General features: G+C 48.8%; 1 protein-coding gene across 3 annotated transcripts in view; it reads right to left on the reverse strand.

The window, feature by feature from the left end:
* The window catches only part of ANXA6 (annexin A6), a 47,012-nt gene extending 30,529 nt beyond the window's left edge, over nt 1-16,483 (reverse strand). For 2 of the 3 annotated variants that reach the window (XM_061424062.1, XM_061424061.1), the window contains exons 1-4: nt 16,344-16,483; nt 6,451-6,494; nt 1,480-1,570; nt 382-476 (exon numbers count right to left, since the gene is read on the reverse strand). In XM_061424062.1, the coding sequence (XP_061280046.1) occupies nt 382-476; nt 1,480-1,570; nt 6,451-6,468 (204 nt within the window). In that variant the 5' untranslated portion in view covers nt 6,469-6,494; nt 16,344-16,483. Of the gene's footprint in view, nt 1-381; nt 477-1,479; nt 1,571-6,450; nt 6,495-7,744; nt 7,830-16,343 lie in introns of all 3 variants that reach the window. The other variant, XM_061424063.1, reaches the window with a different exon arrangement.
* Nucleotides 16,484-23,736: the final 7,253 nt, after the last annotated feature.

The following is a 23,736-nucleotide window of genomic DNA, read 5'->3' on the forward strand; positions in this document are numbered from 1 at the left end:
AACTTAATCGTCACTCTGGGGGTACATACTCTCATTGGCCTTCAGAAATGGGCTTAGAGACATCAGGTAACCTGCCCAGTCCACAGCACAGTGCCCCTCCCTGCCGCTACGTGCTCACTTGCTCACTGTCTCTCCCACTGTGAGCCCACAGGTTGAAACCCTCGGGTCTTATTTATCTGGGTAGCCCTAACCCCTAGCATAGTGCCTAGCAGGCGCTCTAGATGCAATTATGGTTGGATGATCCCTGCCTGACTGAGAGAAGAAAAAAGGAGGGCAGAAGTGCCAGCATAGAAGCTGAGCAGGAGTAAAATACTCAGGAAAGGGCCTGGATGAATCAGAGCATGCCTCCTCCGCCCCCAACCCTCTGGTTGTCATGGTTACCTTGCCATAGAGGGACTTGTAGTTCTGGCAGATCTCCTGCCTCTGCCTGTTGCTCCGGGAAGTAATCAACTCCAGGATGGCCTCCTTGTCACTGCCTACAAGAGGGGAGGCACCCGTCACCCTACCCAACCTGCCTCCAGGAAGCCCAACAGGGGTGCTCCCTGCAGTCCTCGGCATCAGCCTTCTGCTCACGAGAGGCACTGGCATCAGACGGGGGCTCTGTGGGGACCTGACGAGCCCCCCTGAGAGAGACGCTAGCACATGTAGTATCTCAGTTCAGATGGCCCATGATCTAGCTCCTCGTCACACACACGAGGAAACTGGGGCCCAGAGAGGAGCATGGAGTCCCCCGCGGTCTCCCAGTGAGCTTGGCTTAGAAAAACCCAGGTGTCCTAACGTCCAGGATGGGTTCTTTCACTGACAGGAAAAATAAAAGAAAATAATAAGCTGCAAATTGAGGGTAGTGCTTACCCGCAAGACAAAAGGCAAAGTGATGTTATCAGGAGGGGGACCTACCATGATGTTGCAGCTACGTGAGCGAGCAAGTGCCAGTTCTCAAGCTGGGTGGCAGGTCTACTGGTAAAGCTTCTTCTACTCATGAGACTGTTTTATTAGCCTGGAGTGTGCATGTGTGCCAAGTCGCTTAAGTCATGTCTGACTCTGCGACCCTGTGGATCATAGCCTACCAGGTTCCTCTGTCCATGGGATTCCCCAGGTAAGAAGACTGGAGTGGGTTGTCATGTCCTTCTCCAGGGGATCTTCCTGGGCCAGGGATTGAACCTGCATCTCTTGTATCTCCTACATTGGCAGGCGGGTTCTTTACCACTAGCGCCATTGGAAGAGTCCATTATAAAATTATAAAAAGAAGAGACAAGGGAATGTGCTGGCAGTCCACTGGTTAGGATTCTACACTTCCACTGCAGGGGCCCAGGTTCAGTCACGGCTTGGGGAACTTAGATCCCGCATGCCATGTATCATGGCCAAAAAACAGAGACAAAAGAATGACTGAATAACCAAAAGGGGGGGACACCCCCAAGCCTAGGTGAATCCTGCTTCCTTTCCTGTGGGTCCCTTTCCCCACAGTGGCTGAGCACCCACCAAAGCCCTTCATGGCATTGTACAGAGTCTCGGCATCCTGGCTGGGGTTGAAGTCGGGGAAGTCACGAATGGAGCCCCGGTACTTGGCACCCTGTGGAGAGACGAGCAGAGGGTGAGCTGCTGACCTGGCCCTGAATGGGGCTCCCAGCCCTAACCCCAGCTTACCTCCCAACCCTGGCCATGGGATAAAAGTCCCTGCTGCTCCTAGAATGCTCAGATATTCGTTACAAATCCCCAAACTCAGTCTCCATAATGGCATGGCAAGAGCCGAGGTATGTTTTCACAGTCTTTGGACTGAACAAAGACGATGCGACAGAATCTGCCACGTCTCTCCATCTTCACCTGCACTGCCTCGCCTCAGACCGCGACCGCTCACCTGGACAGTGGCTCAGCTCCCTGCCCCTAAAGTGGAGAGCCGGCTACACAAAGCCGCAACCAGGGTAGGGAGGGCTCTCCCCGTACCTCCTGCCACCACCTGCCCCAAGGACAGTGCCTTTTCCCTGTGGCAGGAAGGCTCAGCCAAGCCCCCAGCTCTGCACCACTTTCCCAGAACCTGGGAGAGATAAGAGCCCAGACAGAGTGCAGGGGGTGGGAATGGTTTCTGCAAAACAAACAAGAGCCCCTCATGTGCTTATGTCTCTCTGTGGTGTAGAAAGCCCTTTCACCTTTATAAATTTGATTATTATAGCATTTTATAGAAGCACTTAAGATGCTCTCTGTCACAGAAACAAAGAAACCGAGCCCCACAAAGGGAAGCCACTTGCTGGGGTCACACAGAACCCACATCTCTGTCCAGTGACCCTTTGTTCTCCAGCTCCAGAAACCTTGCAGCTGCCAGCTTCCAGGGGCGAGAGGGGTGCCTTGGCCCAGAGTGGGAGGCCCAGAGTCACGCTCAGAATCTGCCCAGACGAGGTGCCGCTCTTCTAGGCCCAGTAAACTGAGCCGTGAGCTGGCATCTGAGGACAAGCTGGCTGGGTTGTTGGGGCAAAGGTGGGGAGTGAATCTTAGATGTTAAACCTAAATGCACAAAGGGCTGTTCACAGAGAAGTCAGATGTGGGTCAGACACACAGCCCTGAGAACCATGGGGCCCGGAGAGCAACCAAGAGCTGAGAGAGTGGAGGATGCCAGAGCCTGGGGCACTAGGCACACCGCCTGGTGACTGGGCACTTAGCCTGTGCCAGGCGCTACACGAAGGGTTGAAGATTATGGGAGAAAGAAGGCCCAAGCCTGACTTTCATGAGCTTCCAACCCAGGGGAGGAGAGAGACTAGCCTACAAATTAGCATAGAGCTAGTAATAAATACTCCACTAGAGGGGCAAAGGAATGCCGGGAAACAGTGGAGGGAGATTCAAGCTGGACGAGGGGATCGGGACGGGTGGGGTGGCTCACATAATCCTGTTTGAAACAATAAGAAGCGCATGGGAGCCCGTGAGCCTCTGGACCATCTCCTGGGTCTCCCAGCGCCCGCACCGCAGGGCCTGGCCAGGCACTCAGGGGCCCTGTGGTTTATGTCTGCCATTGCTGGCTCCTTCAAGGCATGCATGCGTGGGCACAGAAGTGCTATTTAAAGTTCTGGCAGAACGGACGACCAGAAAGGGACACGGCTCCCTTCCCGCCACCCGTGAATCCCCTGCAACCTAATCACACTGCTGGGCAGAGAAGGAAAGAGTAACACAGGCCAACTGCCTGGACCAGAAAAGAGACACTCCCTTTTGAAAGCTCCACGAGAGTCTGTCTTGCCCACTTATGTCACCCCAGCACCTAGCTCAGGGCTTGGCACAACTAGGCACTCTACTGGCTTCTTAGTTTGACAGGTGTGCGGGCGGATATGTGCCTGTGAATACACCCAGAGCAGATCAAAGAAGACTTCCTGGAAGGGAAGTCTAAGTCGAGTAGAGCGCTAAAGGATGAGCAACAGCTGGCCCAGGGGGAGGGAAGGAGAGGCTTCACACAGAGCAGCAGTATGGCAGAGGTCCAGAGCTAAGAGCAAGAAGGGCACTCAGGGAGGCGGGCCCAGACTCTGCAGTGCTTATGCGGATGTCCAAAGCTGCCAAGATGCTGGGACTGTAAGTGGCCGGGAAGGAAGGAGAAGAGGGCAAGACGGCAGCAGAGCCCCCTGGAGGAAGGGCAGAGGTCCTGGCAGCAAGTTGCCACCTTCCCTCCGGGCCCTGCCCCTCCTCACCCCAGGGTGGAGACAGAGGCTGCAGCTGAAAGATGAGGCTGTATGGAGCAGAGGAAGTCTAATGCAGACACAGTTCAGTTCAGCTCAGTCGCTCAGTCATGTCCGACTCTTTGCAACCCCATGAATAGCAGCACGCCAGGCCTCCCTGTCCATCACCAACTCCCGGAGTTCACTCAGACTCACGTCCATCAAGTCAGTGATGCCATCCAGCCATCTCATCCTCTGTTGTCCCCTTCTCCTCCTGCCCCCAATCCCTCCCAGCATCAGAGTCTTTTCCAATCAGTCAACTCTTCGCATGAGGTGGCCAAAATACTGGAGTTTCAGCTTTAGCATCATTCCTTCCAAAGAAATCCCAGGGCTGATCTCCTTCAGAATGGACTGGTTGGATCTCCTTGCAGTCCAAGGGACTCTCCAGAGTCTTCTCCAACACCACAGTTCAACAGCATCAATTCTTCGGCGCTCAGCCTTCTTCACAGTCCAACTCTCACATCCATACATGACCATAGGAAAAACCACAGCCTTGACTAGACGAACCTTTGTTGGCAAAGTAATGTCTCTGCTTTTGAATATGCTATCTAGGTTGGTCATAACTTTCCTTCCAAGGAGTAAGCATCTTTTAATTTCATGGCTGCAGTCACCATCTGCAGTGATTTTGGATCCCAAAAAATAAAGTCTGACACTGTTTCCACTGTTTCCCCATCTATTTCCCATGAAGTGATGGGACTGGATGCCATGATCTTTGTTTTCTGAATGTTGAGCTTTAAGCCAACTTTTTCACTCTCCACTTTCACTTTCATCAAGAGGCTTTTGAGTTCCTCTTCACTTTCTGCCATAAGGGTAGTGTCATCTGTATATCTGAGGTTATTGATATTTCTCCCGGCAATCTTGATTCCAGCTTGTGTTTCTTCCAGTCCAGCATTTCTCATGATGTACTCTGCATATAAGTTAAATAAGCAGGGTGACAATATACAGCCTTGACGTACTTCTTTTCCTATTTGGAACCAGTCTGTTGTTCCATGTCCAGTTCTAACTGTTGCTTCCTGACCTGCATACAGATTAGAGATACCAAGGGAACATTTCATGCAAAGATGGGCTGGATAAAGGACAGAAATGGTATGGACCTAACAGAAGCAGAAGATATCAAGAAGAGGTGGCAAGAATATACAGAAGAACTGTACAAAATAGATCTTCACGACCCAGATAATCACAATGGTGTGATCACTCACCTAGAGCCAGACATCCTGGAATGTGAAGTCAAGTGGGCCTTAGAAAGCATCACTATGAACAAAGCTAGTGGAGGTGATGGAATTCCAGTTGAGCTATTTCAAATCCTGAAAGATGATGCTGTGAAAGTGCTGCACTCAATAAGCCAGCAAATTTGGAAAACTCAGCAGTGGCCATAGGACTGGAAAAGGTCAGTTTTCATTCCAATCCCAAAGAAAGGCAATGCCAAAGAATGCTCAAACTACCGTACAATTGCACTCATCTCACATGCTAGTAAAGTAATGCTCAAAATTCTCCAACCCAGGCTTCAGCAATATGTGAACTGTGAACTTCCTGATGTTAAAGCTGGTTTTAGAAAAGGCAGAGGAACCAGAGATCAAATTGCCAACATCCGCTGGATCATGGAAAAAGCAAGAGAGTTCCAGAAAAACATCTATTTCTGCTTTATTGACTATGCCAAAGCCTTTGACTGTGTGGATCACAATAAACTGTGGAAAATTCTTCAAGAGATGGGAATACCAGACCACCTGACCTGCCTCTTGAGAACTGCAGACACAAGTCCCAGTCAAAAGGCTCCCTTAGCGGTAGGCTTGGCCTGCAGCATGGCAGTCTTTCTCCCTCTGTGGTCTTTGCACAATGATAATAAATAGCCTGCCAGCAGGATCACAGCCACTGGGAGAGGGGGGCTCCAGGGACCCCAGCACTGGTCACATTTAGACACGCAGGAACAGTCCTTCAGATCGCCCAGGTTTCCAACCGTCAGTCATTCTCACACCAACCTGGTGAATTTGCCATTTCCAAGCGCCACCTGCGTGGCCAACACTACTCCTTCACCTCACCCTGACTGCCTGCCACTCCCCCAGCAGACAGTTTCCTGGCCCTGGACCCTGCAAAGGGAGGGGAGAGAGGAGGAGAAAGGACTTTCCACCCTGAAATATTCAGCAGGCCCTGAGGCCAGCTGATGAGCAGCTGGGACCCCGGACTGCATGCAGGCTGCTGCTCGGGCAGGCATCCTGAGGCCTCTCAGAAGCTGAAGCGACGTGACTCAGAGAGATGGCTGCATGGCGGGGACTCCGCCAGATCCAAGTTACCCAGGCCCAGCCAATGAAAACCAAACCCAGGACTTCCCCTGGAATCATGTGGTATAAATTATGTTGTTTCCTGCATGTTGCCCAGGAAGCAGAAGGGAAGCCTAGAGCTTCCGGTAGCTAGTATGAGAAATCAAGGAAGAATCTGTCCAAGAATGAAGCCACCCAGATGAGACGCAGTTCATGGAGGCAGAATCCTGACAATATCAGGTGGGCCCCTGGATCCAGCCAGACCTGAAGCCCTGGGCTTCTCAGTCATGTGAGCCAACACACACACTTTGTGTTTAGGATGTTGTGTGTTCTCATTGGTCACTTGCATCTGAAAGAGCTGTGACTTGTAATAGGAGCAAGCAAACCCTGAGACCCTCTTCAGCTCCTTTCAAACTGATGGTACTGGGGATCTGTATCGAAGCAAGTGACTCCAGGAAAAGCCCAGGCCCACGGGAAGTACTACAGAAAGGGGAGAACCTCCTTACCTGTGCTGGTTTGGCCATGGTCTCAGGTTCTGCAGCAGAAAACACTGCGGAGGAAAAAGAAACGCTGTGAGATGCCTCTGCACTCTGACTCCCTCTATTCTCTCCCCCAGATTTCCCCTCCTTTCCTTCCTCCCAAGGGAGAATGTGCTCCGCCTGCTCCTTCTCAATTGCTTCCAGCCCTTCAGGTTAAATCACAGCCAGAGATGTGGCTCAGGGACAGGCACATTTTTGGGAGGATAATAGATGGACTCTTCAGGGTCCAGGTGTTCACACCATGATGGGAAAGACTCCCAGAACTGGGAGAATTTGGAAGAGGAAGAGAGGACATGACCACTGACCAGAATGATTCCTCCAGGCCATGCAGGGCACTTTCCCAGATGCTGTCTCACCTAACCCTTCCAGCCATCCTTTCTGGCACCAAAGTCCCTTTTCTCATAGAGGAGGAAACTGAGGATGGGGAGGTTAAACAATTTGTCCAAGATCATACAGGTTAAATAGACGGCAGCCCACCAGGCTCCCCCGTCCCTGGGATTCTCCAGGCAGGAACACTGGAGTGGGTTGCCATTTCCTTCTCCAATGCATGTAAATGAAAAGTGAAAGTGAAGTCACTCAGTCATGTCCGACTCTTAGCGACCCCATGGACTGCAGCTCACCAGGCTCCTCCGTCCATGGGATTTTCCAGGCAAGGGTACTGGAGTGGGGTGCCATTGCCTTCTCCAAAACTGAATTACTACATACAAAATAGATAAAGAAGGACCTACTATACAGTTAATATCTTGTGATAACACATAATGGAAAAGAATTTGAAAAAGAATATACAGATATGTTGGAGAAGGCAATGGCACCCCACTCCAGTACTCTTGCCTGGAAAATCCCATGGTTGGAGAAGCCTGGTAGGCTGCAGTCCATGGGGTCACTAAGAGTCGGACACGACTGAGTGACTTCGCTTTCACGAAAGTGGGTCACCTGCTGTCACCCCCCTTCGAGCGTTTGGAGGTATCATGAACCATGTTGCTCCCTGAGGGCAGTGAGGTCAAGGAGCTCAGTGTGGCTAGTATGGTGGCAGGGAGTGGGGTGGGGGCACTGGTAGGATGTGGCATCAAGGGACCAGTGCTTGAGGCCACTGTGAAGACTTTGGGTTTTTCTCTGATGGGACAGACCATGGGTGAGGGTGGAGAATGAACAAACAGGACACCCAATCTCATTGAAAGCGGTGTCAGGACACAGAATCTACAGGGGAGGAATAAGAAACAAACATATCTTACCCCAAAAGAAATGCAAAAGGGAATGTTACCTGCTTTGGAAAGGGGAAGAGAAGGGTGGAGGGGCTGGGCTACGAAGCCCTCTTGGCAGATGGGCAGAGATGGAAGAGATGCAACCTTGGGATTAGAGAAGAAAGAAGGACTAGGCTTTCCATTTAATTGGGACGGTACAATTTGATCTTTTTAAATCAGGTCTATGTATTACTTTTTAAAAGTAAAAGTAACAAACTCTTATCAGACTTAAATTCAGTAAGACCCCACAGGGAGCTGAACCAGAAGAGAGGGTATAAACGAAGGAGACGCTTAATCTGCCTGCTTCCCAGGTCTTCACATACCATCACCCCCATCCTACACCCCCAGCCCCTGATCTCAGCGCATAATCCTGCTCTCACTCTGGGGCCACTGGAGCCCTGCAAGAGAGTGGGAACACAGGTTTGGAGTCAGACAGACAGACGTGGACTCAAGTCCGTTTTGTCACTAACTCGCCATGTGACTTTGGGCACATTGCTCATCTCTGAATTCAAGGTTATCTTAAGTACAAAACTGGGGCTTTCCCCTTCCTGCCTTGGGGAGTTGGAGGATGAGACTCAACTTATGTCAAGGCCAGGCAGAGATGTGTTCTCAGGAAGTGGTGGCCTTCAGTGTGCTGGGTGATATGCTAAGGACAGGGCTCTGTCGTGTTTATCTATGTGTCCCTACTGCCTGAATTCAAGTCCCCCAAACCACAGTTAGCAGACAGACTTGAGTGAAGAGCAGAGGGCAGCGATTTGCCTGTAACCGCAGAGAGCTCAGAGCGGAGCTTGAGGAAACCCTGCTGTTTCCCTGACAACCAGGGGCCCTCCAGTACAAAATTGAGCTCGCCTCAGGAAATGGAAACTCTCCCAGCGGGTAGGGAGCCCACATCTACCCCGAGGTTCAACCAGGAGCCAGCTCTGGGTTTCCCTAGGCCAGGGGGACAGTGTGGGCAAATGTGAGGGAGCACCAAGGTCAGCAGAGGAAAGGGACCACGGGAGGGGCAGGAAGTCACCTGCATCTCCAGCTTCAAAGCATTTTCCTTTGGCCTTGTTGCTGGAAACTTTAGCAGCTGGCGGCAGCCCAGGCCCATCTGGATGGCTCAGAGGAGGGGCCTCCAAGTCTTGGGGAAAATGCTCTGGGTTTTGAGAGCAGTTTGTGTGTGCCTCTATCAAGCGCATGTCTTGTGTATACATAGAAAGCAAACATCGTCCAGAACTGCATGTTCTGAGTGCAGTTCAAGGGAGCTGAGCTTCGACAGCCCCTCCTCTGAGGGCTGGGGGAAGCTCTGGAGCTAATCACAGAGGCGCCATGGAGGCTTTACAAGGGGCTCTGATCCCTTCCAGGGTGACCCAGACCACACTTCTCAAGTTGCCTGAATAAATGTTTTACATCCAGTGTTTCAGAATCCCAGATCTAACAACCCACTGCTTCAAGTCCCTCACTTTCTAGACAAAGATAAAGGCATGTCAGGCCCAGACAATGGCCCACCTCTCCACCTCCCATATTCAGGTCATCACAAGCCTCCACATAGCAGTGAGCCCTCGCTGCAATAGGACGTGAGGAAGAGGCCAAAGGAAAAGACCCAGGTTTGGTTCCCAGCCTGCCCCTCTGTTCAGACAAGCTCAGACAAGCCAGGTTGCCTCTCTCAACCTGTTTCTTCATCAGCAAAATGTGGACAATGTTACTCCATCTTTGGGAAAACCGAAAGAGTGTGGGTGTGAGAGATTTTTGCAGATACCATCCAGGGATTCTCACAGCAGAATCTCAGAACATCAGTCCTAGGAGAGTTCTCCCCCAAGGCCACAGGACTCCTCTCTATCCCCATCCCACCCTCAATATGCAAGTTTCATCATCTTGGTTGAAATAGCTTATCAAGACTGGCAGGTATGGCCACTCTACACTGGTGCCTCTCTCCTCCCAGAAGCTCTGAATCTCTTCAAACATGGATTTCCATGAAGGTTCATCAGGACAGATCATTCCAGAAATCCATTCAAGGCAGAGTGGCCTCCTGGCCTTGTGCTTCTGTGACTACCTCCTGCCTTAGTCCTTCAGGCTGCCAGCAAACAGGACTGACTCCAGGAGGAACACTCCGGGGTACAAAATACCAGGGCTGGCTCGACCACCAATGCCCAACTATAGCATTGCGGAAACCAAGAACCAGACAGAAAGTCTCCTCCAAGTCCTGCAATAGGCATGGGCTTGGAGGTCAGACTCAGTCACAGCTTTACCCCCTAGCAATTTATAACTTTGTAAGTTACCTAAACATGAATCTCAATTTCCACATCTACAAAATAAAGTCCCAAACATTTACAAAGGACACAGCATGGCATTTTGTAATTAAGACTGCAGGCTTTGCAGTCACAGCCTACATTCAAATTCTAACTGCTCATGGCCATGGGTGAATTGCATCATTTCTCTCTTACTCAGTTTCTTCGTCTCTAAATGATAATCTCATAAGGTTTTTGTGAATATTCAATAAAGTAAGGCAGGTAAAATACTTAGCATGGTGACGTGCAGAGTAAATGTTGAATTAGTGGTGCTAGCTTCTGGTAAGCGGACTTCCCTGGTGGCTCAGACGGTAGAGCGTCTGTCTACAATGCGGGAGACCCGGGTTCGGTTCCTGGGTCGGGAAGATCCGCTGGAGAAGGAAATGGCAATCCACTCCAGTACTATTGCCTGGAAAATGCCATGGACAGAGGAGCCTGGTAGGCTACAGCCCATGAGGTCGCAAAGAGTCGGACACGACTGAGCGACTTCACTTACTTACTTAGCTTCTGTTAAAATAATCATTAGAGCAGTGATTATTAGTGTCATTAGAGCAGTGGTCTCCAAAGTGGGGTACCAGACACAATGATCCCTTGGGCTGCAGGATGAGAATACTACAACTTACAACTTTTTAAATTGATCTTGGGACTTCCCTGGTGGTCCGGTGGCTATGAATCTGAGTTCCCAATGCAGGGGGCACAGGTTTAATCCTTGGTCAGGGAACTAGATTCCACACGCTACAACAGAGAGTTCACAAGACGTAGCTAAAGATCCCGAGTGCCTCATCTAAGACCTGGCACAACTAAACAGACAGATAAAAATAACAAGTTGATCTTGTCCTTTCATGCTCCATTTTTATGTCTGCTATACATGGGTGGAGGAGCCTGGTGGGCTGCAGTCCATGGGGTCGAGAAGAGTCGGACACGACTGAGCGACTTCACTTTCCCTTTTCCTTTCATGCATTGGAGAAGGAAATGGCAACCCACTCCAGTGCTCTTGCCTGGAGAATCCCAGGGACGGGGGAGCCTGGTGGGCTGCCGTCTATGGGGTCGCACAGAGTCGGACACAACTGAAGTGACTTAGCAGCAGCCGCATGCACATATAAAGTAAAAGATGCGTATTAGGGATAGAGGCTGACAGAAGTACAAAGTCAAGAATATGGACTCAATGGAATGAAGCAGAGGAAGGAGAAGAAAGAGGGGAGAAGAAGCACCAGCACGAGAAAAAGCACTTCTGTCTTCAAAACGCAGCCTGCCGGCTTTGGAGGAATTGAGTGCACTTTGGGGAGGAGAGAGATGTTGAGTATGAGGTCAGGTGTGGAGGGTAAGGGCAAATTGAGGAAAATTTTATAAATAATCTGGAAAATCATGCAAAAAAATCACCCAAACCTCTGTGCCCCAGGAGTGCCCAAGGGACTGCCCACTCCTCTCCAAAGGCCTCCTTCAATGTAGGCCCTCTGAGCTCGGCATTCAAGGCCCTTGACATCCTTCCTGATTTGCTTGCCCTCCTCTTCCTCTTCACCTACCAGCACACCCTCTTTCCCCCTAAACCAGCTTCCACTAGCACTTTCCACTTTCACTAGCACTTTCTAACTAGTCTTCTGGCGTCAAAATCTGTGCTTTTTCAATTCTGACTTCATTAATAACCTCCTGGGGAGTTTTTCAAACTTAGCAAAGCATAAGACCACCTCTGGAGACTCAACAGGCCACAGATGAGGCCTGGGCTTTTGAAAATTTTGAAAACTTTCCTAAGTGACTCTAACTCTTCTAGGAAGCCAAGAGGGACTTTTCCCACCTTTGAACCACAGCGTGACTCTGAAACCATTTACTCGTGAGAGGCTTGGGTCAACCGCTGTGGATTTATCATTCCTCAATTAGATGGAGGCTGTTTGTCTTCAAGGTATTACAAGGGGAAAAAAAAATCTATAAAAACACAATTCTTAGAGACATGCTCATTCTGTCCTCTCTGATAAAAAGCTGGGTGGATTTCCCTCCCTTTCCCCTCCCCCACCTCTGGTGGAAAAACCCGTTTACCTCCATTTGCACATTCCTTTTGATATAAAAGCAACTACTTATTCTCTTCTGAGCTGGTTCTAACATCTGCCTGGGCCAGTCATTGATTATGAATAGAATAAAATCTTTTGCACATGATCATTTTTATATCTGTGTGAGTGATATAAAGATTGAATCACTTTACCTTTTTACCTTTTCCTGAAAATCATTGTGTATGTTTCCTTAATGCACCCCCTACTACCAAGGGTGGTTTATAAGGATTGTTGAGTGAAAGATACTGAGTAATTTCCACGCTTTAGTGACTCCTTTGAAAAAAATCATAGAATAAAAAGAAATCATCTTGCCAATCAGTTTTCAAACTCATTATACAGCCAGGACAGGAAATTACTTGAGGGGTTAAGCAACTTTCCCCGCTCATTCAAAACATTAGTGATTAAGCAGGGCCTCATTTTTCAAAACCTATATATTGAGTGCCTCCTGCATGCCCATCGGCAGGAGCTGGGGGGTAAAAAAGATGAAAGGACAGATGAATCTCCCACCTCGATGAAGCTGACAAATTTTTGTGCGGTGACCTGCATTTTTTTTTTTTTTTGACCACATATACCACCAGTAACAGAAGAAAAAAAAACATCATTCTTTACGATAAACTGTTTGAGCATGAGATTAAAAACATATATAGTAAGAGGCCTAACAGTTTCTTCTGGCATCCCAGGAAATCATCTTTAGTGTTTCCCAGGGTCTGCACACCCCTCTTGGAGGCCCCTGGGCTACAAAACCTAGATCCTCCCCTTTCTCCTTTCCTGATGGCTCCTCCCCACCACAGTCTGCAGGAAGACACCAAGGGCCGGCCCCTCCCCCTGCCAGGACCTGCCTTAATGAAGCCAGAGTAAATGCCTTTCCTGGCCCTGTGCCCGGGCACACCCCCTAGCTCACAGCACTCGGATTTCTTAGAGAGCAGTGTCTTCCCCTCTTGTTACCCAGAACCATTGATCCTCAGGCAGGATAAGGCCCCAGGAGACAATCTGGGATGGCCTAGGTTTGGAGTTGGACTGGCCTGGGTTTGAATCCCAGTTCAGGCCACTTTCGTGAGCAACAACAAAGCACAGTGTCTCCCAGCACACAGGCAGGAGCCAGACTGCCCGAGACTGGAGCCCGATCTGCCCAATCTGCCGTTGAGGAGCTTGAGTGGCCTTGGGCATGTACTTAGCTTCAAATGTAAAATAGGGGATAAAATAGTGCCTACCTCAGAGGAGTTGTGGTGAGCGTGAAAAAAGTTAACACATATCTAGAGCTTAGAAGGGGGCTTCCCAGGCGGCTCAGAGGTAAAGAATCCACCTGCACAGCAGAAGACCCGGGTTTGATCCCTGGATAGGGAAGTCCCCTGGAGAAGGGAATGGCTACCCACTGCAGTCTTCTTGCCTGGGAAACCCAAAGGACAGAGGAGCCTGGTGGGCTACAGTCCATGGGGTCACAAAAGAGTCGGACACAACTTAGTGACTAAAGAACAACAACAGTGCTTAGAAGACCTCCTGGAACACAGGACACCCTATGTAAATGTTAGTGCTCTTTCTACCCCAAACATCTGATAACTGAGTTTCCACATATGCAGAAAGGGCATGGTAACAGCATCCAATATACCAAGGGTTCAGCCAAGACCTGGTAAGTTAGAAGGTTCAATAAATAATAGAAGTTACTATTTTATTATTATTTACAAAAGCACCCGTTTTGTAGATGAGGAACCCGAGGCTCAGGTCGTCTGTTTCCTCAAGCACCACACCCTTCTGAGATTCTAGCAGTAGCACCTGATTCTCTGGGCAGGGCGCTCTCAGTTTACAAAACACTTTTTCACATCTGCCATTTTATAATTGGAGAAGGAAATGGCAACCCACTCCAGTGTTCTTGCCTGGCGAATCCCAGGGACGGGGAGCCTGGTGGGCTGCCGTCTATGGGGTCGCACAGAGTCGGACACAACTGAAGCGACTTAGCAGCAGCAGCCATTTTATAATCTCGTGAGGGTGAATATCAACCTCACCCTCATTTTACAGATGGGGGATCTGAGGCTCAGAGAACCCAAGCTCAGGCATTCCTCCTTAGCCAGTCTCTGGGGAGAGCTTCTCAACCCCAAAGGGAAAGGGAGTATGGCTGGATTCCAAACCAACACATTTTAAAGGATGAATAAAGGCTCCCTGACCCAAGACTTCTTCTCCTCTTTTGAGATGGAGCTAGAGAAACAGGCAAGTTGAAAATCAGGGTCGAGACCACATCCTGTGCTTTGTCCTCACCCAGGAAGCATCTTGGAGGGGTTGGGTGGGGTGAGGTTGGGGACATGAATGGACCTCGGTGGAAAATTCTAGAATGGTGCATGAAGAGCCAGCAGCTGCTGGGGACCAGCCGGGTCCCCTGAGCACAGCTCTTATCCCTCTAAAGAGGAAGGGGACTAAGGCCCAGAGCGGTAGTAGTGTGCCTGGGGCCCCGCTGGCTAGTGCAAGGCAGAGGCTGGGGCTGGGTGTGGCTGGAGCGCCTCTGGGTGCTGCAGTGCAGATGTTCCAGACGCTGGCGGGCACCCAACACCGCAGAGCTCCCCGACCCCGTCTCAGGAATGAGCCCAACAGGCCAGGTCCCTGGCTTCCCAGGGGCAGCCCCCTCTTCTGCACACTCCAAGACAGAGTCTGCTTCAGTAACAGCTGCGGCCCTTACCCAGAAACCACAAATATTTTCTGTATCCCAGCAGCCTGGGCCTCAGGAACAAAGAGTGGAAGGCAAAGAAAGATGGATGAGTGACTGTCACAGCTGCCCAGGGGGATGGGTGCCTCTGCCCCACCCTATTCCCCACAATCCTAAGGCTCAGAACAGTTGAATCCTAGACCACCAGCGCAGCAAGAGGCAGTCAGTCAGTTCAGCAGACTTTCCTACAGAAGGGTAACTAAGGCACAGAGCGGGAAGGGATTTGCCCAAGGACCCCGACCTGGAACTGTGACCCAACTTTTCACTGACCCCTAGGCCAGTGCCCTCTGCCTTGGTGCAGAGCTTGTCAGCCAGAAGGGCAGGGTCCATGACAGCTGAAACTGGGAGGCCATTCACCTCCAAAGTGGAGGCTAAGCAGGTCATGATAACAGGCTGGGTCAGTGCGGCTGGCAATTTAAGGTGTGCTTTGGGTAGGGGAGGAAGAGGAAGTGAGAGGAAAGGGTGGACCAGGGAAACCAGAGCTCTTTTACAAACTCCGGGGCCTATGTCCAAATTTGGAATTGTCGGTGAAGACCCACCAAGGTTCAGAGGAAAGGAAGGGGAGGGAGGAAGCAAAGGACCACACCCCGCCCCTTCCCCTTGCTAGGCCAGCTGGGTAGGCCAAGCTTCCCAAGCTTCCCAAGCTTGTTATCAAGACTTCCCAAATCTGTCTTCATTCTCTGCAGCTGAGAAATCAATTTTCACAGCCATTGCTTCCTCTGAGAGGGGCTGGGTTTTTCAGTTCTGGACTTGGAGACAGAAACTGAGGCTCAGAAAGGGCATGCTAGGGCTTCAAGGTCACACTGCAAGCTGCTGGTGGAGCCAGGATTGGATTCAGGGAAAATCACACCCATGCTAGTATCTGAGGTGTCATCTGAGGCCCCCAAGCTTTGGAAAGGCCAACCCTGGACTGAGGGGATCAGGAGGAAGGGTGGGGCCTCCACGCCACCACAAGGCCCCTGGAGCCCAGCTGGGAGTCTCCTTTAGAAGAGAGGAGTGGTCCCTAGAGGGCGGGAGGGTCCAAGGGGCCCTGAATTGTGGACAGCCTGCCCCTCGTCGGTCAGCACACAAAGGGCCCTCCCTCGGGGACACACACAAGCCATTTCAGGTGCAGCCGCAAGGTCTGATTCTTTTTGCCCATTCTTCGGCTCCAGCCACACCCTTCCCTGCGGGCCCTTAAACCCGCACCCAGGTGCCTCCACCCCAGGGCCTTCAAAGTCTCTCAAGCCCCGCACGGCAGGGGTCCCGGGGCCCCCCGCCCCTCCTCCACACCCTCTGCAGAGCAGCACCCCCTGTCCCCTCCCTCCTCCTCTCCTTTTCTCCTTTCCAAGCCGCAGCCCGCGCGCCCTCCGCCTCCGCTTCCCCGCCTGCGGCCGTGGATTTGCTCCACTGCGCTGCCCCAGACACGCGCCGCCCGCGACCCTCTCGGGTTACCGCGCCCTCGAGTTCCCGGTCCCCGCGCCCCTCCCCGGAGCCGGCGGCAGGCGTGGGTCAGCGATGACTGGGCGTTTACGGCTGTCCCTTCAGGTCCCTACAACCCCCCCCCCCCCACCCGTAATGAGTTGGGTCGGGGGCTCCCCTGGAGCGATCCCGTTTCCAGCCTCAACCTACTCACCCCGCGGCGGAAGCCTCCCGTAGCGGACGGACAGATGGGCAGACCGACAAGCGGACGCGGAGCTCGCTGGGTCAGAGCCCGTTAGCAGAGCTGTAGCAGCCGCAGCGCAAGGGCGGGCCAGGACAGTCTTCGGCTCCCGGGCCGGACACGTGGCGCGCGGGGGCCAATCGGGCTCGCCTCGCCTCCCCCACCCCCACCCTTCCCCCATCCCCAAACTCAATCGCTCCTGGAATCTTAGAATGTCACCGGCCGGGAGGGGCCTCTCCAGGAGAACCTCCGTCCAAGCGCAGTCCCGGGACCCGCACGACCTGGAGGGAAGGCGGACTTGGCCAAGGTCACTCGGCCATTTAGGACCAAAAGTCAGAGCTCCCGACTCCAGTTCTGTACGCTTTCCCCCAAATTCCTACTGCTCGCCCTAAATTTGTTGAGAAACAGGACCTTGAAGCTTAACAAAGTTAAAGCCAAGCATTTAATCTGCCTGATCAAATTCTATTCCTCAACAGCCCCATCAGGTCTGTGACATGACTTAGCCACTTTCCAGAGGAGAGCCCAGAGAAGCCCAGTTTTTAAACGAAGGTCACACAGCTAGTAAGTTGTGGAGCGGGGATTCCAGCCTGGGCCAGGTGATTCCGGAGGGTCGCTTGCTCCAGCTTTGCTCTGGGGAGCGCACAGTCCCCAGGAAAGGGAGACAGACTAGTAGTTATAATTCGGGGCTGTGGGGGGAACCATAGAATAATTAGAAAGGGATAAACTTTGGGAATCCAGAGGAACTGAGAATGACTGTCCCCCAGAGGATTTGTAATGACTTCCTGCAGGAGGTGATGCTGTAGTAAAATCAGAAGTACTTCCCACCCTCACCCACCCCTTAGAAATTCTGCGTTGATGGGAAGATGGCAATCCTGGGCTGCTGAGTCTTCATAGGCAAGACTCTTAGATGCTCTGATTTTCAATTTGTTCAACCAAAAGAGGGATCATCAAAGCTCCTTCCAAATGTTGTCTTCAATCTGTCATTAGTTTAGAGAACTCTAGCAAGGAGTATGTTCATCTATTGATTCCCCCAACATTTACTGAGCACCTGCTTCATGCTGGGCACTGAGTTGGGACACCAGGAAACAAATAGTAAATGAAGCCCAGACCTGCCCTCAGGGAGCTTCTCTACTCTTATGGAAGACAGATGGTTAGGTCTTTGTTAATATAAAGATTATGTAGTTACAATCTGGCAGCAATAAAAGATGCTTTAATGGCAGATGGATCCTGCCTAACCTACATCTTTGTAGGGTTGTAGGGACCTGAAGGGACAGCCGTAATGAGAGTGGTGTTAAATTGTGACCAAAAGATGAATGGAATCTAGTAGGAGACTAAGAAGAAATTAAAGTAATTAATGGTTTAAATAAGTAATTACACGATTAACTTAAGATGACATCTGCTCTCAGCAGAAGTGTTACCGGACACGGGTTCCTGCAGAATAACTCAAAGGTATTGCTATGTATATTCATTCAGGAGGACCAGGACCCTGCCTCAAGACTGCACTATTTTCACTGCTCCTCCTTTGTTTCTACACCCCCTCCCTTCCCTGATTAGCAACTGTTTGAACTTACCCCCTTGGAACTCAGGGAAGGTCATGGAGGGTGATGAAAGCCTGTTTTTCTACAAATAAGAAATGGGGATGCAGAAAGGATTTATATGTGGGAGCCCCACAGGGTCCTGCTTGGCTTCAGAAGCAACACCTTCCGAGATGGAAGGAGGCTGGCTGGCCCAAGCAAGGATGGAGGTGAGGTCTCCTCAAGCATCATAACAGTATCTGCTATTTATTGAGAATTTTGTATGAGCCAGGCACCATTATAAATGCTTTACTTGCAATGCCACATTGAATCCTCACAATTCATTAGTAAATATTTATTCAGCACCTCCTCTGTAGCAGGCACTATTTTAAACTTTATCAGCAAACACAATGATCTCTGCCCTCATGGAATCTGCATTCCAGCAGAGGGGAGATAGATACACGGTAAGCAGTCATGACAGTATGTTAGAAGGTGATAAGTGCTTTGGACCAAAAGAAGAAAAAGCAGATGAAGTATCCCAGGCTGGTGGGGGAAGTTGCAATGTTACATAGGGTTTCAGCAGAGGAAACAGCTGGAACAAATGCTCCAGGGCTGGAGCAAGCCTGGAATGTTGAAGGAGCAGCAAGGAGGCCAGTGGAGTGGAGTGGGCCAGAGGGAGGGAGGGGCGGGAAGGTAGGGACAGGGATGAGCAGGGAGACGAGAAGATATAGCTTCTGACGTCTATAAAGGCAGGAACAGGGAGATTTTCCAGCTCAAGAAGAGACAGTGAATTTGCCCTTCATTTGCCTTTTGTTCCATTAGGTCCCTCAATGGATTGGATGATTTCTACCCTATTGGTGAGGGCAAGCCTCTGCACTCAGTCTCCTGAATCAAACACTTATCTCTTAGCTTATCAAATATTAACCCCAAAATAATCTTTTACTTAGCTCTCTGGGCAGCCCCCTTGTGAAAGGAAAATCCAAATGGACTTAGTATTTGTTTGAGCTCTCTAAATATGGAGCCTGGATGCCATTGAAAAAGTGTGACTTATGCTTATCTTAGCCTAGATGGAATCTGATGGAATTTGTTCTTGTCCAGAACAACTATTTTCATCCAGAGGCTAATACTCAGGTACTCATCAAACCCTTACCCTAAAGGAACTTAAAACAGCCATCCCTTAAGGACAAATGCTTACTTTCTTACGTTAGAGTCCAGCCTCATGGCTTTTTAGTACAAGTGCAGTTTTTTTTTTTTTTCTTTTTCTTTTTTTGCCACACTGCACAGCTTGGAGGATCATGGTTCCCTAACCAGGGGTTGATCTTGGCTGTGAAAACACACAGTCCCAACTATTGGACTACCAGGGAATTCCCAGCTTCATCGCTTTTGCCTGTAATTATAAGCCCTTGACTCTTTCTCTTCTTTGGAACACTATTTCAGTTTTACAGGAATCTGTGTCTCCCAGGGAGAAGGCAATGGCACCCCACTCCAGTACTCTCGCCTGGAAAATCCCATGGATGGAGGAGCCTGGTGGGCTACAGTCCATGGGGTCACTAAGAGTCGGACATAACTGAGCGACTTCACTTTCACTTTTCACTTTCATGTGTTGGAGAAGGAAATGGCAACCCACTCCAGTTTTCTCGCCTGGAGAATCCCAGGGACGGGGAGCCTAGTGGGCTGCCGTCTATGGGGTCGCACAGAGTCAGACACGACTGAAGCGACTAGCAGCAGCAGCAGCAGTGTCTCCCAAATAGCAATTCGTAAGACCAAATAAACTCTTTTCTTATTTGCAGCCTTCTGCACTTCTTTCTTTGACCTGGTCAGACAAATGGGATAGAGTGACATGCCTCTGCCCTCACTCCAGCATCACTGTGGATTGGAATAAAGCACCTACCAGAGTCCACTGTGCTCTGCTGTTTTCTTAGGTGGTTCTGCCTTGTGGTGCTAAGTCCTGTACCTGAACCTCCCTCCTTAGAAGAAGTTCGATTCTATTTCAGTGTCCTCTGTGCCAGTTTTCAGGACTTTGTTTCCCATTTTGGTGTGGTGAGTAATCACTCTTGGAAAAATGAAATTTTTCCTCTCTAAAGGTAAGGCTCCAGTATTCTTGCGTAGAGAATCCCATGGACAGAGGAGCCTGGTGGGCTACAGTCCATGGGGTCACAAGAGTTGGACACGACTTAGCAACTAAACCACCACCACCAAAGGTGAGTCTGTAGAGCAGCCTCCCTGGAACTCCTGTGTAACAACTGTGTACTCCAGTCCTGCAAGTGTTTATTTTGCTGGACTATAATTACCTGGGATGATTTACAATTAAATCGGCCAACTTGGGGCTTATTGGAAATGCCTGGAGAATCCCAGGGACGGCAGAGCCTGGCGGGCTGCCGTCTATGGGGTCGCACAGAGTCGGACACGACTGAAGTGACTTAGCAGCAGTAGCAGCAGCACACAGTTAATTAGAAAAAGGATGTAAAACAACAAATAACAGGAACCCTATTTCAATTGGTATTGGGAGCCTCCAAATATAATGAACCCAAAACCACTTCCCTGGGAGAAACACAATTATCTCAGAGCATTTCCACTTTGAAAAAATCTCTGAGGCTCCTGAGAGTGCTCTCTCTAGCTTCCTCTGCTCCTTCCTGTTCCTCTGAATGTCCACCACAATGTTCTCCTACCAGCTGTCCATCTATCTCTGAACTTCCTTTTTGTAACCCTGAGATTTATCCCCTGCATACTGCCCTTTCTGTTATGACAGTCCCCTTTAAAACCAGATATTATGCAGCTGGATGGGTGGATCAATCTACAATGTCATTTAAGTTACATCTTACAAATTTTTGCACAATTGTAAATGCAGCTCTAGAGGCAGTTCAGATTCTACCCATTCCTCTTCATGAATCCCAAAACCATCCCTATTAATCTCAAAAGGCTTGTAACCTCTCTGGGAACTCTTACCTAAGCCATCTCTGATTCCCAAGATGGGAGAAAAAATTTTTTAAAAAGGAAAAGAGGTATTTTTAAACTCAAATTGCCTAAAGGACTCTGTTGTTCAAATTACATCCTTAAAATTGCTTGTCAAAGGCATATATACCTATGGCTGATTCATGTTGAAGTTTGACAGAAAACAACAAAATTCTGTAAAGCAATTATCCTTCAGTTAAAAAATCAATGAAATTTTAAAAACTGCTTGTCAAGGGCAAATACAGGTCTTAAAGATATTCTCCACAAATAATGAAAGACTTTATTTAGCCTTCTGAGTGACTATACAATTTATTCCAATATTATTTTTTAAACTAATGAGGTTTTTTTTGTCTTTTTATTGACATATAGTTGATTTACCATTCAGTTCAGTTCAGTTCAGTTGCTCAGTCGTGTCCGACTCTTTGCAACCCCATGAATCGTAGCACGCCAGGCCTCCCTGTCCATCACCAACTCCCGGAGTTCACTCAGACTCACGTCCATCAAGTCAGTGATGCCATCCAGCCATCTCATCCTCTGTCGTCCCCTTCTCCTCCTGCCCCCAATCCCTCCCAGCATCAGAGTCTTTTCCAATGAGTCAACTCTTTGCATGAGGTGGCCAAAGTACTGGAGTTTCAGCTTTAGCATCATTCCTTCCAAAGAAATCCCAGGGCTGATCTCCTTCAGAATGGACCCGTTGGATCTCCTTGCAGTCCAAGGGACTCTAGTTTCAAGCATATAGCAAAGTGATTCAGTTATATATTCTTTTTCAGATTCTGTTCCTTTATAGGTTATTACAAGTTATTGAATATAGTCCCTGTGCTATACAGTAGGTTCTTGTTACTTATTTGTACCCATCTACCTACCTATCATTTTTTTTTGACTGTGCAGAAAGTGTGGGATCTTAGATCCCCGACCAAGCATCGAAAGTCTTAACCACTGGATTGCCAGGGAAATCCCACTTACCAATTTTGTACGCAGTAGCATGTATATGTTAACCCCCAACTCCTGATTTATCTCCCACCTCCTCCCTTTGATAACAATGAGATTATTTTCTCTGTCTGTGAGTCTGTTTCTGTTTTGTAAATGAGCTCATTTGTATCCTTTTTTAGATTCTGCAAATAAGCAATATCATACATTTGTCTTCTGTCTGACTTACTTCACTTGGTATAATAATCTCTACAAACTAGTGAGTTTTGTATTACACCTGATTAAGGACTAAAGTTTTAAAATGAAAACTGTGAGATCTTTGTGTCTGTTTGTGTAGATATCTATGTATGTACATTATAATATAGATATGGTATTTTTTTCTACATTCAGATGGTGTTGCTAAAACTAATTTGTAAAAGAGCCCTATTTAATTGGCTTAAAACAAAAAAGCACTATATAAATTGAGTATATTCCCCGATATATAACAGAAACTAAGCCAAATGTTTTTCAGGTTCACATGATCTAGGATTAATCCACAGTAAATAAAGCTAATTTGTTTATTGGCTTATTCCTATTGGTCTGCTCTTGATAATAAGTGAGTGTAAAAGGTAGAGCTTATTTTGCCAAAATTACACCTTATTTTCTACATTGTCTTTATCAGGTCTTTAGTCCTCCGGATATTAAAAAAGCTAAATTTTGCTCAGAACTATATAACGTGCTATGTTTGCCTATGAAGTCATTGTTATTATTATTTAAATGGATAACTAAGTATATTTTCACAGTGACCTATGATCCTGTTTGACCAAGTGTTTTGCAAACTTTTGATATTTTTGACAAACTTTCCAAAATGAAATTCTCAACAAAGTCTTTTGGACTTAGAACTAACTCTGAGATTTGAAATATTTCATAGGGTCTCTCAAATGTACCAAAGATTTGTTTCCTCTCCTTGTAAAAAGGGAGATGTCAAACTAATTAGGCTTATCTGATATGTTACATTACACGGGAAGCACTGTTTCCTGTGCTGTGAAGAGCAGACTCGTTGGATTGTCGCGGGTACAGACTTGACTGGAATGGGCTGAGGATTACAGAATGGGCTGCTTATTCCAGGAGCTTTGCTGTAAAAGCCGGCAAAGATACGTAGCAGTTTCTGGCAGGGGGATGGGGTCAAGGGAGGGTTTTGGGTTTTTTTTTTTTAATGATTGGAGGCATCACAGCATATTCACGTGCTGATGGGAATGATCAGATAGAGAGGGACAGCACAGATGATGGACAAAGAGTGGGAACTAAGGGACTTCCTTAGTGGCTCAGTAGTTAAGACTTCAAGCTCCCAATGCAGGGGGCCTCAGTTTGATCCCTGGTCAGGGAATTAGAGCCCAAATGCTGCAACTAAAGTTCCCACATGCAACAACTAAGACCTTTATTTACTTGGTGCAGTCAAATAAATAATAATTTTTTTAAAAGAGTGGAATCTAGTGTACAAGTGTAGGGATTTGCAGTAAGGTTAACTGAAGTTCGGAGAAATTATGGCCTTTGCCCAAAGTCAGCCCAAGGGACCGAGAGCAGGAGTGAAAGCCAAGTCCCCTTAACTGCAGAGCCCAGGGCCTTATTCCCGGATCTACAGAAAAAAGTCTAATATATCACTCATTCTTTCTGAGCCGATCATTTCATTTCTGGGAATTAATCCTAAGAAATTTTAGTCCAAAGGAAATAGTTTGAAATACAGAGAAAGCTTTTTTAGGCCCAACAGTGTATTTCTTAACTGCAAAAAAGGAAACAAGCTAAGCATGCAGGGACTGTGAAATAGCATATGTCACACAGCCTCATTGGCTGGTGGAAACAAAGCCTGAAAGGAGACAAACAAAGGATTTCTGTGTTAGGAAGAGAGAGCAGGCTAAGATGACTGCATCTCTTTGGCACTGCCCCAAGCCCCCTCCTCCACGGAGTGGCCCTTCCAAAAGTGTTAAGAGACGGTG

Source organism: Bos javanicus, chromosome 7 (genome assembly GCF_032452875.1).
Source record: "Bos javanicus breed banteng chromosome 7, ARS-OSU_banteng_1.0, whole genome shotgun sequence".
NCBI classification, from domain to species: Eukaryota; Metazoa; Chordata; class Mammalia; order Artiodactyla; family Bovidae; genus Bos; species Bos javanicus.